Source organism: Belonocnema kinseyi, chromosome 10 (genome assembly GCF_010883055.1).
Source record: "Belonocnema kinseyi isolate 2016_QV_RU_SX_M_011 chromosome 10, B_treatae_v1, whole genome shotgun sequence".
Taxonomy (NCBI): Eukaryota; Metazoa; Arthropoda; class Insecta; order Hymenoptera; family Cynipidae; genus Belonocnema; species Belonocnema kinseyi.
In genome coordinates this window covers 43,532,729-43,548,888 of record NC_046666.1, presented here as the reverse complement: position 1 = coordinate 43,548,888, position 16,160 = coordinate 43,532,729, and the positions used below count along the sequence as shown (strand labels likewise).

General features: G+C 29.0%; 1 protein-coding gene across 4 annotated transcripts in view; it reads left to right on the top strand.

Annotated features, from left to right (window-relative positions):
* Positions 1 to 5,558, top strand: part of LOC117181340 (insulin-like growth factor-binding protein complex acid labile subunit) — a 72,145-nt gene extending 66,587 nt beyond the window's left edge. For all 4 annotated transcript variants that reach the window (XM_033373910.1, XM_033373909.1, XM_033373908.1 and 1 more), the window contains exons 6-7: positions 852 to 1,203; positions 4,442 to 5,558. In XM_033373910.1, coding sequence (XP_033229801.1) covers positions 852 to 1,203; positions 4,442 to 4,834 — 745 coding nt within the window. In that variant the 3' untranslated portion in view covers positions 4,835 to 5,558. The remainder of the gene's footprint in view (positions 1 to 851; positions 1,204 to 4,441) is intronic.
* Positions 5,559 to 16,160: the final 10,602 nt, after the last annotated feature.

Genomic DNA, 16,160 nt, shown 5'->3' with positions numbered 1-16,160 from the left:
ATAAAAAAAAAAACTATTAAATATTTTTACTTGCACATTTTTTAGAACTTCTCAAAAACTAACTTTAAAAGATTATGTCAGTCGTATGACAAAAAAATACATTTAAATATACATTAAAAATTTTTGAAGTAAAAAAAGTAGAAAAAATTACTATTTTCATTAAAAAATTCATCATTTTTTTCAATTTTTGATATTAAGGTTTAAAAATGTAGGTTAAGTCGTCCGCTCATGTAATACTAAAGAAAAAAATAGTATGTCAGTGGATCTTTCAAAAAGTATACTTATTTTGAGGAATGAATGACGAAAAAAAGGACAAAAATGAACCATGCGTTTTTCTCAACATACTCTATTGTATTACCTATTACAAAAAAATATGTATTTAAAATATTGATGAATTTTTGAATTTATACAAAGTAGGCATGAAATTAAGACAAAATAAAGTGATCTTATTTTTATTTTACATGTTAGCGCAATCATTACACATCGAGACGCTGTGCTCGTGGCAAACAGCGCTCCATCACTCCATAAAAAAATATCGTTATTAAAACGTTTTATGTCTTTTTAAAAAAAATCTGACATTGCTATATATCTCTTAAACTATCGAAAAATGTTGCAACAGACCCACTCCTTTTGCATTTAGGCACTTAAAATTGAATTACAAAAGGTCGTTGGGTACGGATGACCCAAGTGTGATAAGCAAGGGTTTAATTGTTTATATACACAAAAGAAATTTTTTAAGGGAATGTTGAATTTTGCACCTGACTAACTACTCTAAATACAATCTGCTATCTCCATTAGAATATTACCTTTTGTATAATAGGATTATGATTTATACTTATTATCTTTTTTAGATTCCTGTCGGTTCGTGGAAACCGCCTTCAGAGAATCACAATAGAAGAACTGAGAGCAACTCCCAAAATTTCTGGTTTCGATATTTCCCAAAATCCTTTGAATTGTGATCATGATTTCAACGAAGCTATTCAATGGTTGATTGAACATGGAGTTACTCCCATCGAAAGCCTGAAGTACATCAGCAACTACGCCATGGCTGAAGATTATTCTGAATCAGAAGGTGGCGCTCAGTGGACTGATTTGGCTAAGGTTGTTTGCGACAGCATTGACTTTGGACCACCACCAAGACCAAAACCACACAAGCCTATTGTTTATGATGTCTTGAAAAATGATTTGTCAGATGACATGCCGGTATGTTTGCTTTTATTAATTTCCAATTTAATAAACTTTAACTTGAACAGCACACAATATCTCAGCAATATTTGAATCTCCTCACAATCAATATTTTTTTTGCAATTTTGCTGAAATCTTGTAATAATTAGGGGCGGCCTGAATCACTGAATCAATGCAATCATTGATGCACCGGAAGCTATAGATAGAGGAAATGTATCCCATTCTATTTCCTTGTCAATCTAAATTTGCGCCTATTTTTTTCAATACCATCTTTTTTATTTCATCCGAACTCTCATGTATCCACGGTCAACCTTTTTCTATCTTTTTGTTAATTTAAATTCATTTCTATCTTTTTAATCATTTCTTCTCTGTCTTATCATATCCTACATCTATCAAGCCTTATCTTTTTTTATCCTATACAACTTCTACCAACGTCTATGTTTTTCTGTCTCTTCCACAATCTAAATTTACATGTATTTTTTTTCAAACCCCTCTTCTCTATCTCATCCTATCCTTTATCTATTCATGTCAACATAAAGGTTTTACCGCTAGATGGCCAACGGTAAAAGTAACCAGCAAGTGAAATCAGTCTTCGGGCCTATAAAGTAGCTCAGCTCAGTGGCAAGAAAAATTATTTGTTGACTAAAAGTAATCAAGTACCTTACTTCCAAATATGTTTTAAATTAATAAATGATAATCACACACATTTATAAACATTTAATATTGATTATTGCCAATCATAAAATTGATAAGCAAATTCTCAAATTAGTCACTTTTACACAGAATTTTTTTCTACTAAGCAATATTCCAGACAACTGAATAAATATGTTCCATTAGGAAAATCTGCAATTCACGCTTAGTTGCTAATGCTATTTAGAAAATGATTAAAGATAATGTGAATTTTTACTTTTTTGCAAAGTTAAGGATTGTTTTTCTCATAAAAAGTTAAAATATGTGTTCAGGTGAATAATAATCACACATATTTATAAACACTAAATATTTCTTGTTTTTAATGATAAAACAGATAAAAAAATTCTGAATTTAGTCATTTTCACAGGGAAAACATTTGTTTATCTACTAAAAAATATTTTAGACAAAATTTAAAAAATTCTACTTTCATAAAAATTCAACTTTCTGGTTGAGAATTCTTGAATTTTAATGAAAATTATTATGTTTTGGTTGTAAATTAATCTCTTCATTTAAAAATTCTTCCTTTTTAACTTAACATTAAACTTTTCGGTTAAGAATACTTGAATTTGTTAAAAATTCGTTTCCTTCAATAGAAAATTAATCTTTTTGCTTGAAAATTAATCTTTTCGATTATGAATTTAACAACTAGGTTTTAAAGTTAAACTACTTTCTTAAAATTTTTTTAAATTCTTTCTTTCCTCAAAATTCAACTTTTTGCTTGAGAATTGTTAAATTCGATTGAAAATTCGTCTTTTTTTTTGTAGGAAATGAATCTTTTTGCTTAATAATTCATGTTTTTAGTTGAAAACTAAACTTTTTGGTTGAGAAAAATTGATTTTTGTTAAAAACTATTTTTTTTAGTAGAAAATTAATCTTTTCGCTTAAAAATTTATCTTTTTGATTAAAAATTCGTTTTATCTGGCAGGAAATTAATATTTTTGTTCAAAAATTCATATTTTCGGTTAAGCATTTTACAACTAGGTTTTAAGTTAAACGTCTTTCTTCAAAATTAAAAAAATCCTTTCTTTCTTATAAATTCAACTTTTTCGGTGAGAATTGTTCAATTTGATTGAAAATTCATGTTTTTAGTTGAAAATTCAACTTTTCGGCTGAAAATGATAGATTTTTGTTGAAAAAGAGTTTTTTTCGGTAGAAAATTAATCTTTTTGCTTAAAAATTAACCTTTTTGATTAAAAATTTAACAACTAGGTTTTAAAGTTGAGCTATTTCCTTAACATTTCCTTTTTTTGTTTAGATTGAAAATATTATTTAAAAATTAATCTCTTTGTTTGGAAATTGAACTGTGCTATTGAAAATTCTTTTTTTTTTGTAGAAAAATTACTTTGGTAATTGAAAATGTACCTATTTCATTTTTGTTCGGAAATGGTTATTTTTTGAGTAAAAATTAAACTTTAGAAACAAATACTTAACTATTTTATTAAAGCGTGGTTTTTTGTTGTTGTTGGAAATGAATCTGTTTTAGTTGAAAATTCAACTTTAAGAGTTGAGAGTTCTTGTATTTTCTTGGAAATTCGTCTTTTTTGGTATATAAGTAACGTTTTTATTAAAAGTTCATATTTTTTATTCTACAATTCAACTGTTTTGTATAGAAAATCCGTCATTTTGTCTTGACAGTTCAATAATTTAGTGCAAAAATCAACTGTTTCGTAGAAAATTAGTTTTTTTTTTTATAATTTAAAATTATTTCTTTAGTTAAAAGTTTAACTATTCCATTTTTGACTTAATAACTTTTTTATTTTAATCAGTATAAACGTAAAATCGGGTCTTACCTAAGGGCTACGTTACTTCCTTTCGGGGGGTTATAACTAAATCTGCAGTTGTCAACGGGGGGGGGGGGGGGGGTTAAAATACTCAAAATTGGTACCGTAGTTTATGAATGATCCCTTAAAGAAAGTACCACCACGCCACTTTTTCTTTTAGGATAACACCATTGATTAACCCTTAAAGGGCATACTGGGTAAATATGACCCAGCGACTTATTTGCGCTTTAATAAAACGTACCAAATTCAAGAAAATGGAACATATGGCGCCAGATTAACAAATTATATGAAAACCTATTTTTCTATGTCATTTTCACATAATTTTGATTTTTATCATTTTTATACGCAGTTTTAGCTAAAACTCATAACTTTTTCAGTTTTTTATATTTTTACTTGAAATTTTAACTGAATACTTCCGACATACGGCGCTTCAAAAACTAAATTAGTCCTAGAGTGTTCGTTCAAAAAAGTTACTTATTCTGAAAAAAAAACTTCTTTCACTCTAGAGTGAAAAAAGTCATTTTTAAATTTTTTTGCCAAAAAGGAAGTTTTTTAACTACTTTAAATTTCCGAAATTGTTATGAAACCTTCTTCTCCTGAAACTAGATAGATTAAACATCATTAATTGATTATCTTGAAAAAAAACTATCCAATACCGTCGGCACAGCACACGTTTGAATACCCTTGGGTCTATAACTCCCAGTATGCTCTTTATGTAATTTTACGGAAGTGTGCCCTTTAAGGGTTAAGAGAAGTACCTAATATTATATTTACCAATATTTCAGTTCGATCATGGACAGAATCATGAAAACGAATTCGAAGATGCTTGGTCAACTGAAGAACAGGAAGAATACGAAGACTATACTCCAGAGGCAACCTTGACTTATCATCCCTTCTACAGGAAAGCTCTTTGGCCAGTTTTGACAGTGGTTGTCGTCACTATCACACTTTTGCTATCAGTCGTTCATTTCACTATCTGTTTGGCTAAGCGCAGAGGTCGTGGTCCAGTAATCAGGCCACCAATGATTCTTCGACAAGGTCTTGTGGACAACAAAAATTGTGGTCTGGTCTACAAACCTCTTCAAGAAGAAATAGCAACACCCCACATGCCCAAAAGGGGTGCATTCTACTCAAGCAGTACCTTCCACTACGATAAAATCGTACCCGAAAGCGTCTAATTTTCCAAATGTCTTCCCAAAAGCGTTTCTGTGAAGTGCAAATTAAGGAAACTATTTGTGAGGAGATGCGAAAACACGTAGACTCGTGAGACTGAGAATACATACTAGAATTTTTCGCACTGTGTTGAGAGGGTGGTTTTATGGATTCAGGAGATTATCCTATCTTGGACGATTTAGACAATTATTTTATTTCCTCATGATGAAATAATTCTGTAATAGGTGTGTCCCGGAAAAGAAAATTTTCCAGGGAGTGGGAGTTTTTAAAAATTTGTTAATTGTCCACAAATCATTCTCTCAACGTGGCACACGATCCTCATCTTGTAAAGAGTTTCGATATACAACCTACGAACAAATGATACTTAATATCGCGAATTAGCATTTCCGGATGATCAACCTATTAATTTTAATTTTCGGCCCTTTACACAAACATTTTTCAATTCCAATTTTTTTTGAGAAGCCTTATTAGTCTGAGGACTTGTGATCATGTTCGGATCCTTGATGAGTGGAATTTTATCGGCTTCGATGATTCGGTTTTACATCGAGAAATCGTGGCAGAAAATACTTACAATAATTTATATCGCTCTACATTTTCTACAAGTTAATAGCGAGTAACTTTTAATCCTTCCAATGATTTTACATTAAAGACTTATACAATTATAGTCCTGGGTCGTTTCAGAGTTTCGATCAACTCTCAAAGGAATTCTCTGTACAACAGAAAGTTTTTAAAAATGGGATGTTTTGGACTGTTTACATGAGGAATGACCAGTCATAGTAATATATGTAAACTATATTTAAGAACCCACTTTCTTATCCTAGATAGGATACCCTTTGGATACTTTTTCAAGGATGACGAATTTTTATTTGAAAATTCAACAGGCATCAGGATTTGACAGAATTTTAAAATTCAACAAACAATCAGGATTTTTAACCCTTCAAGTGCATTGTGGGTGTCCAACGCCCCAAAAAATTTTCAAACTCTTATAAACCATACTTCATTTGACAAAATGGATTAAGTGTCGCCATCTAGGTTTAATTGGAGACACTAACTGTAAGTAAAGTCGTTTAGCATACTGCGTCAACCGCCAGTCTGCTAGCAGCAGCTGCTGAAAGTGGAGGTAAAAAGTCGTGGGGTGCAAATAAATATCTTTTTTGAAAACAGTCATAAATTTGCAGGTTAAAATAATTAAAATTGCGTGAGTTATGAATTTTTAAGTAAGAACCCCATTTTTTCAATTTGTTTTTTGCTCAATAATTTCAATAGGGGTTAAACAATACATGATTAATTACGCTGGGGTATAATATACCCACGATGCACTTTGCCTTTATTTTTACCATGTATGCACTTTAAGGGTTAAATGCTACGAATATACAAAATAAGAAAAGCTTGAACTGAAAGAAATAGGAAATTGATTAAATAATTTATTAATTAATATTTTCTTAATTTATTTGTCAATCATTCAAAGGATATATTTTCATTAGGGAAGAAAGTAGGCATATCGTTAAAGGAATAATATTTAGATATGATGTACAAGTCGATTGGAAAAAATTGTATTACTAAGTGCCTATTAATGATAAAAGTATCGTTAACTAACGTAGCTTAGGACGCTGAAATATATTGTAAACGTCTATGCCACGCTACAAGCTGTAAATAATATTTTAATAAAGTCTTATATTAATAATAAAAACACTGTTATAATTAAAAACCTGTTTTCCTAAAATAGAAAAATAGACCCAAAATAAACCGGAGAAGAAAAAAATACTTTCTAATCTTCCCCAACAAAAGAAATTCATAAAATTACATAACGAGGCCTTTGAAGTAAAAACAAATCCAATAAGTTGTGAAACAGTTCATTTCATGAAAAAGAAATTTTTGTTATAATTTTATTTTCATTTTTTATTGAGACTATACAAGTTGAAACTTTTCTACTTTGTTTATATTTTGTTTTGAATACTTCCATCACAATATTTGACACTATTTTTGAACGAAGAGACTAGTTTGCCAAAATTTCGAAAAAAATTATACTTAAGACTTCTCACAATTGTTCGCTAATAACAATATTTCTTGACTAAGTTACTGAGTAAAGTTTTTTGATATTTTAATCAATAAAATATTTTCATTAAAAAAAAAAGAAACAGTTAAATTGAACCAAAAAGAACGAATTTCCGCCTAGGGCGCGCGACTGTTGGTTCTCGCGCTCGATAATGTATTTACCTCGCGCTACGCGCTCGGTCTTTGTGCACAGACTTTTTAAATCTAAAGGTGAAAGCATGGACAATAAGAATTTGGTGATTGTGAATTCTCTTTTGTTAAAGCTCCTTCGGCTTTAACGAACACATTATCATCACGTATCTCGTGCTTCGCACTCGCGTTTATCCCGGACATTTTATATCATTCCCATAAATGTATATTATTATAATACATAATTTATGTTGCTATTAAAACAGACTATTTATTTTTTCTTAGCTTGTGTCATGTGTCGAAAAATTTAATTTTTGCATTTGAAATGTTTGTTTTATAAATAAAACAAAAAAATTGGAATTTTCAATTTTTCGAAAAAATCCAAAAAGTTGTCATGATAATCTTGTGGGGCTATCGAAAATTAACATTTTTACATTCTCATTCCTGAGAATGTAATATAATCGTCCAAATTTTCAATCTCTGGTTTTTAACGGATCTTTACGTTTCGGCACTCACAGAATCCAAAAACCATAGAATTTAATCGGTGTCTGTATGTCTGTATGGTTACCTGAATGTTTAATATTTCAAACCAAAAGTAAAAAATTGAGTGCATTTTCAAAATTTTGAAATTTTTGTTGAAATTTTCTAAATTTTTGTCAAAGTTTCTTATAGATGGGTAAAATACTTGCAAATTATCCAAATAAAACTTTTAATTTTGATGAAAATTAGAAAAGTTATATACTTTTCAAAAATTTGAAAATCTTCAAAAAATAGAAAAAATTATTTTTTTCATAGATCCAAAAATTTTCACTAAATACCAAATATATTTTAAAACTATTTTAGCCGATTTTTTCGATAAGCCCACATTTTTAAAAATTAGAGCGCGCAGAGAATTTTTGTATCATGAAAAAATGTGGACTCAAAAATGTTCAAAATAGGCTCACAGACATGCAGACAGACACATTTGTAAAAACCAGTTTTTCGGATCAGGAGGTCTCAAAACGTGGAACTTTTGACAAAAATGGGAGGGGGGGGGGTACATTTTACAAAAAGCGGGCAAATTTTTGTTTGACCTTTAATGATGTTTTTCACGATTAGCGCGAAAACTGCGCATCCTACCTAAAAGTGATTTGTAATCAATTTGTAGATCTTTTTCGAATGCACAATTTTTGTCTACTCATCTTTTACCGTAGTTTGCATAGTTTGACCGAAAAATTTAATTTTTGGATTTTCCATTATTGTTTATGCTGTCAAAATTTGAATTTTCGATTTTTTAAGAAATTTAAAAAATTTGTTATGATAATCTTGTAACATTTTTCTTCTCCTGATTTTTTTTTTCGTATCGTGTGTTATTTGGCTCAAAATGTTCATTTTCGCGTGTTTTTTTCGAATTTTGTAAATGCTATAACTCTGATAATTTTTGATTTTATAAAAAAAAAGTCTTTTGGAATTTTTATCCAAAATGGCTGGCTAACGAACTTGACCTTTAGTTTAGAACACTGAACGAGTGTACCGAAGGCCAATCTAATTTTACATAAATCTAATACCTTCTTCGATGAGGATGTAAAAAGTGAATTTTCAACACAGAATATTCATTTTTTACAAATAATAATGAAGCTGGTCTAAAACTGATTTGATTAATTTTTAGTTTAAATTTTTTCGTTTCTAAATTTTTCAACTAAATAGTTGAATTTTTAAACTAAAAGAATAGATTTATTTAACGAAAAATGAAGTAATTAAATTTTCAGCTACAAAAATTAATTTTGAATAGAAAAAAAAGATTTTTCGGAAAAATAGTTTAATTTTGTACCAATTAATTGAATTTTCAAGAAAATAGTTAAATTTGTATTTAAAACAAAATTAATTTTCAACGAAGAAAAAGAGAATTTTCAACAAAAATGACGAATCTTCAGCCAAAGAATTAACTTTTACGAAACTAGATCAACTTTTAACCCAGAAGTTGAATTTTCATCATAAAAACCAAAAACCAAAAACCGAGCAATTAATTTTGCATTAAGGTGAATTAATCCTTAACATAAAAAAAAAGAATTTTCTACAAAACAGTTTAATTGTGTATCAAATAGTTAAATTTTCTACCAAACTGTTGAATTTTCAACAAAAAAATATTTTTCAACCAATTAGTTGAATTTTCTAAACAGTAGTTAAATTTGCAATATAATAAAAATAATTTGCTACGAAACAGTTTAATTTTGTACTGACCAGTTGAATTTTTTATCAAACTGTCGAATTTTCAACAAAAAAGTGAATTTTCAACAAAAAAGTGAATTTTCAACAAAAAAGTTCACTATCAACCAATTACTTGAATTTAAAAAAAAATTGTTTTATTTTAAATTCAAACATAAATTTTACGAATTTTCAACCGAAAAACATCCACTTTTTACATGGTAAAATTTTCTACATAGAAGACTAATTTTCTACCAAAAAAAAAGGATTCTCAACAAAATACATACATTAATAACGAAATAGTTCAAATTTCTATACAGAGGATTAAGTTTTTACGAAAAAGCCAAATTTTCAAAAAATTACATACATTTATAAACAAATAGTTAAATTTTCTAACAAGTTGTTGATTTTTCGAGCGAAAAATACATTTTTTCAACAAAACAGTTGAATTTTCAACAACAAAAACTAACATTCAACCAAACCAGATCAATTTTTTAACGAAGAAGGTAAAACTTCTACAGAAAGAGATAAATGTTTGAAAAAATTTATTAGCCAAAAGAGAAACAAAATTGGAAACAAATTAAGTATACCTAGTATCTTTTAGAATAACATAAGTAAATAGAAATTTTTTATAATTTAGAGACTAAAGATTATCAATTTAAATAAACATTGTAGTTTTTTTTTAATATATCCAAAATATACAATGAAGAAAACTGAAAATGTTGTTTAAAAAATGATTTTAATTTTCCAGATATTCAAATTAGGGTTAAACATAATTTCGTTTTTAAAACAATTTTCATAAACGGATGCATATTTTTACATTTTTCCATGAATATTATACATTTCTCACGGAATTGTCTAACAATATCTTGTCATTATTTTGTATGTTTAAAAGTTTTTAAAATAATTAATATTCTTTCTTATAATATAATTTGATAAAATAGTAGGGCCAAAGGCCTAAAAATTGAAAAAAAGGCCAAAGCATAAAATTTATTTATGCTTTTCAGTGATGCACATGATTTATAGAATAAAACTAAAAAAAAGACCATTTATGTATAAATATTTTGAAAATAACGTACAGCTTTTGTAATTTTAGAAAATATTAATTAAATAAAAATAACAAATAAAAAAGTGGATCCAATTCATGGAAAAAAGTTAAAATAGATATTTGTTTGTAAAAATTGGTCAAATAATTTAAATGTTCTGTTAATGGCAAAAAGATCATGAAATCATAACTAAAATTTTCAATTTACAAAAAATAGCAAAAATTAATTGAAAAGACATTTTCAGTTATTAAAAAAAAAAGCTTATTCTTCCAGACATTGTCAAACTGTGTATTTGTTTACTAAGAGCTATTTTTAACTAATGGTAATCGTATATTAATTCATCTCATATTTTATGCAAAAACTGGGAAGTTAAACAATTAATAATTGCAAATCACAAAACAATGGCACTTGTATATTAATTATTTAATAACATTAGAAACAATTTTTTTTCTTACTCCAACACATGATAAATTATTCGCGTATTATTATGATTAGAAAAAAATGTATTTCTTATTAAATAAAAAATGTTCCTTTGGTTAAAATAAAATATTAGTTGAAAACTAGTTATTTGAAATTCATACTTTTTACATAAAATATAAGATAAATTAATTCTAATTGCGAGTACTTATGATTAGTTGCTGTTGGACAATTATTTAAACAATTTTTATAAACAAATATACAGTTTCACTTATTCCCATGAATAAGTCCCATTTTTCTCAAAACCAACTAAAAATGTATCGTCAGTGACAAGCAGCTCTAATTTGGTTGAGATTAATCAAAAATATTAATTATTTAAACAATTTAGATAAATAAGTGCACATTTTGACCATTTTTTCGAAAATAGGCTCTATTTTTTAGCCAAATCAACTAAAAATGTAATGCCAATAACTTTTTGTTATGTTACTTTGCCAATAGACAAGCACAGTTAATTATTTAAACAGTTTTTATGAACAAATATATATTTTGGTCACTTTTGCACGAATGGGCTTATTTTTTCGTGGAATAAACTAAAAATGTTGGCCATTTTTCGATGATAAATACACTTTTTTTGAGGAATCAACAATAAATGTCTTGCCAATTATTCTTTCTTGACATATTTTTCTGATTAAAAAAAGTGTTAAAGTAAAGTTAAGGTGAAGTATTTAAAACAATTCAAAAATATGAAAAAATGCAATGGATCAAGTAAGTTTAAAATGAGTTTGGAAACATTAAACAAAATTTAAAAGAATTGGATGAATTGCCTAAAAATTTGATTTGAATTTTAAAGATTTCAAGATAAATTAAAGAAAAACATTCTAAAATCCATTGAATTGAGTAGTATTGAGTGAATTAAAAAGAATTCGCGATAAATTAATAAGAATTTGATGTGAATTTTAAAGACTTCAAGATAAATTAAAGAAAAAATTTTTAAAATTCATGAATTGAGTAGAATTGACTGAATGAAAAAGAATTCAGGGTGACGTCCAAATGAATATGCATAAACTATTTGAAAACCTCTTGATATCTTTGAAACTCTAGGAAATCTCTCATATTTTTGCACATACATTCTTTGAAACTAGTAAAATATTATAAAATCCGTAAAAATACATGGAAATGAATGGTATTTTATGAAATTCTGGAAAGTTCATTAAAATACTTTGAGACACATCAAAACCCTATATAATCCTCGGAAACTGCATGCAAATTTGTTTAAATCACTTAAAATGATTAAAATCCTTAAAAATACCTTTAAATTGTTTAAATCTCTTTTCAATCTTTTAAAATTTCCTCAAATATTTAAAATCCTTTAATACCTTTCGAATTCCCATTAAACCTTTTCAATCCCTTTAAAACGCCTGGGAATCTTTTACAATACCCTAAAATATTGTAAATCCTTTAAAATTCAATTAAATTACTTAAAAGAATTAAAAATAACTTTTAATATTTTAAAATAACTTAAAATATTTTAAATCATTTAAAATAATTTGAAAACTTTAAAAAATTTTTAAAGCTCTTGAAAATGAACAGTCATTTTAAAAGGATACCCTAAAATATGTCAGACCCTTCAATAATTTTATCAATTAAATAAAAACTTTAAAAAATAAGAATTAGAAACAATTTTTGATTTTTGAAACCCACAAAATACCTCATTTCTCATGAATAAATTCTTTGAAATCTACTGAAATATTATAAAACTCCGTGAATTCTATGATAATATTTTTTGAAATCCTGGAAAATATTTTAAAGTACACGGAGAGCTTTAAAATCTTTTAAAATATCTGAAAAAATTATGGGTACTGTTCAAATCGTTCAAAATCTTCCTAAACTAAAAAAAGTCTTCATCGTAAAATATTTCAAATGTTTTGAAATCCTTTCAAATTAATGAAATTATTCAAAAAATACCTTGGAATTGTCTAAAATTCCATTTTATATTTCAAATTAAAAGATCTTGAAAATGCTTTAGAAGTTTAAAAAATACCCTAAATGTCTTAAAAATCCCTGCAAATTACTGAAATCTATCTCAAATTACTCGAAATCTTCAAAAATACTCTGAAATATTTCAAAAGAATTCAAGACAATTCAGAACTAGGTATAGACCTAAATTGAATGGTGATTAACTCACGAGTTAATTTATCAAAAGAAAAGTGACATTATTAAAAGTTACATTATAGCTTGCACCGGTATCTGGGCACTTTTATTATGGAAACATTTTTCTTAAGATTGCTATTGTTAATATCATAAGCAAATTCAAGAAACAAAGCATTATTCAGGTATTTATCGAGGATTAAATTAATTTTATTTTCGAGGTCATTCCTTTTAATTGGGAACTTCATGCTAATTTCAACATTAATAATTTCTTGATAAATCTTCTGTTTTTAAAAAATTTTAGAAACGAAATTTATTATTCGGGCTTGAGCATTTGGTGGCATACAAAACCGTTTCGCATTTCGGTACCGCCGTATATAAATCCAGGGTATACGTGCCGATTTTCCGTCAACTTTACAGAAGGGCAGATGGGCCTTTTCCACGACGCTTTTTCTCCCACACAGAAGTGTGTCTATATTGAAGTAAATTTCTCTTGTGAACTTAGTTTTGGCTTTAAAAATAAACTCAGTTTTGTTCATTATGCTTCATTTTAAATCCGTGTTTTTTTTGTGCTCACCTAATCACTTGCGCGATCACCATTAATTTCGACTCTAAACGGAAACAAATGCAATAGATCAAATGATCATGAATGTTGCCAAAATTATCATGGAGCTCCTAATTAAAAGGACTGACCTTGAGAAGAATGATTTTTTCTATAGAAAAATTCCTGAATAATTAATTTTTTAAATTAATTTTATTGAAAAAAGTATAAAATTGGTCAACTAATTATAAATGTTAATTAAATTATCAAGAAGATCCCTATTAAAAAGACTAAAATAAAAAAATTCAAGTCGACAAATGCCTGAATAATATATTTGTTCATTAACCTTATTTCAAAATCGAACAAATTTATCAACTAATTATGAAAGTAAATGAAATTATCAAGAACTTCCCAAGTAAAAGGACTGACATAGAAAAAAATAATTGTTTATTTGTAAAATGTCCGAATAATGCACTTGTTAAAAAAAATGTCTCGTGTTATTCATTTAAGTAACACGTTCATTCCGCAACACTGCTCCGACCCAGGTTGCTGATCAATCTCTCTAGAGCCTCACAAAGTTCCACACTGGGGCCTATTAGTATCCCCGGTCTTTTGCTTCAGGCGTCATTCACTCTACTGACACTCATTTTATTAAATGTTTGTCGTTATATTTTTCTGTCCTGGCATACTTCTGATGCTCCCTTCACGTCCATGCATTTTTGCATAGAAGCTCTCGTGTTTCTGTGGCTTCTTATGTCAATCGCGTTCATTTTACTCCTATCCTTTTTTTGAATTATGAATTATATTTTGCCACTTTAGCTTTATTTGTTATATTCTTATTTCTGACAATAACTCCTATCCTGCCGATAACCTTCCCAACCCTCGTTTAGATGCCTTCATAGCTTTTTATCAATCTTCCCGTCATAAATAAATAAACTACCAAGATTAAAATAAAAAATAAAATACAAGATTTAAATAAACTACCAAACTTGTACTATTCTATCATCATTTAAGGCAATGTTGCATATTGTTTTCTTATTCTTTCCTTCAAATACCATAATTTTTGTTTTATTTAGGTTAATGTTAAGGCCCATCGACACGATGCTTGTATTCAGTTCGTTCGACATCCTTTGCAAGTCTTCGATTGATTCTGTCATGACAGCCTTAACATCTACGAACGCTAACCCACGTACCATTGCTGTTCGAGATGCACACCTTCTTCGTCAAAGAGGGCCATTTTTAGACACTTGTCCATGAACAGCGCCGGATTTACCAAGGGGCAAGGTGGGGCTAGTGCCCCAGGCCCAGGGGGCCCCTGACCCCAGAAAATTACATACATTACAACAAAATTGGAATTTTCTCTGCCATTAAGAGGGCCCCTTCGAGGTTTAGCCCCAGGCCCCAAAAAATGTTAATCCGGCTCTTAATAAACTTAATTTTCCATTAACCCTTATACTCGCTTTGCTACCAGTATATATTGCTATATTTGTTGATTGTAGGAACCATCCATTGATTCCGTACTCTTTTATGTCTAACCAAAGTTTTTTTCTATCTACCTTGTCAGATGCTTTTTCTAGGTCAACAAATGCACAGAAAACTTTTTTTTCCAACACTCAAACTTTTTTCTGTGATCTGTCTTAAGCTAAATATTTGATCAGTACATCATCTTCCTGAAATAAATCCGCTTTGGATTTCACATATTCTTTCTTCTGCTATTTCCATTAATCTACGTATAAGCATTTTCAAGTATATTTCACCCACGATACTTAATAAGCTACTACCTCTCTAATCATCAGTTGCTTTTGTATTCCTTTCTTTTGTATATAATCGCTTTTTTCCAGTTGTCTGGGACTTCTCCCATCTCGATAGATAAATTTATCAATTCGCACAGTCTATGAGGTAAGTACTCGCCACCGTATTGAAGCATTTCAGTGTTAATACTATCTACAGCAGCACCCTTACCGTCTTTCAAGTTCTAAGTTATATCCCTAACCTCAGTGAAATAGAATTTTTAAATGGGGTTTTCTAACACATCGTGTTCTACATCGCAGTCGTGGTGCCATGTAGCTTTATCCCTCATAATTCCCTAAAAGAGTCTAGTCTAGTCTCTAAAAGCGTCTAGTATCCAGTCTGTATCATATAGAATTTCAGCTTTGCTATTTCTCATGCTCACAAACTCTGTACTTTTACAACCCTTCATATTTTTATAAAGCAATTTCTTGCTTTCTTTAAAGTCGTCTTGTATTTTCTTTTCTTCTTTTGATTTCATCTTGACTTCCTTGAACAGTCGTCTAAGTTTCCTTGTTTCGTCTCTCTAATCATTTTTAACTGTATTTCTCCCCTCATCGTTAAGACTTCCGATGTTTGAAGTTCTCCTGTACGCTTTCTTTGCTTTTCGGGCATCCTGAATTTCATCAATACACCATGCATCACCAGACTTTCTTCCTACAAGCGCAATACCACACACTTCAGTCGCACGCCTAACTAAGTCATTCTCTTTCATAGCCGATGCGCCCTCTATATTATAATGTCTATTAGCGGCTTCCAAGGCTTCTCTTCTATCCGTTCGTTTATCTTATTCTGAAAGCATGATCCAACAAAGCGAAAGCATGGTCCCGCCAGGCGCAAGTAAAAAAAATTTAACCAATGAGGCGGCACCCTAGGCCACCCGACCCTTCTGACATCTTGGATCGAGTTCGGACGGCGTTGAAAGTTGGATTCTCAATCTCTATTCCCGTTAATTTCATATTTTTGGTTTTCTTTCTTCTGCATCGCTGACCTAAATTAATGACTCTCGCATCTTTCACTCGC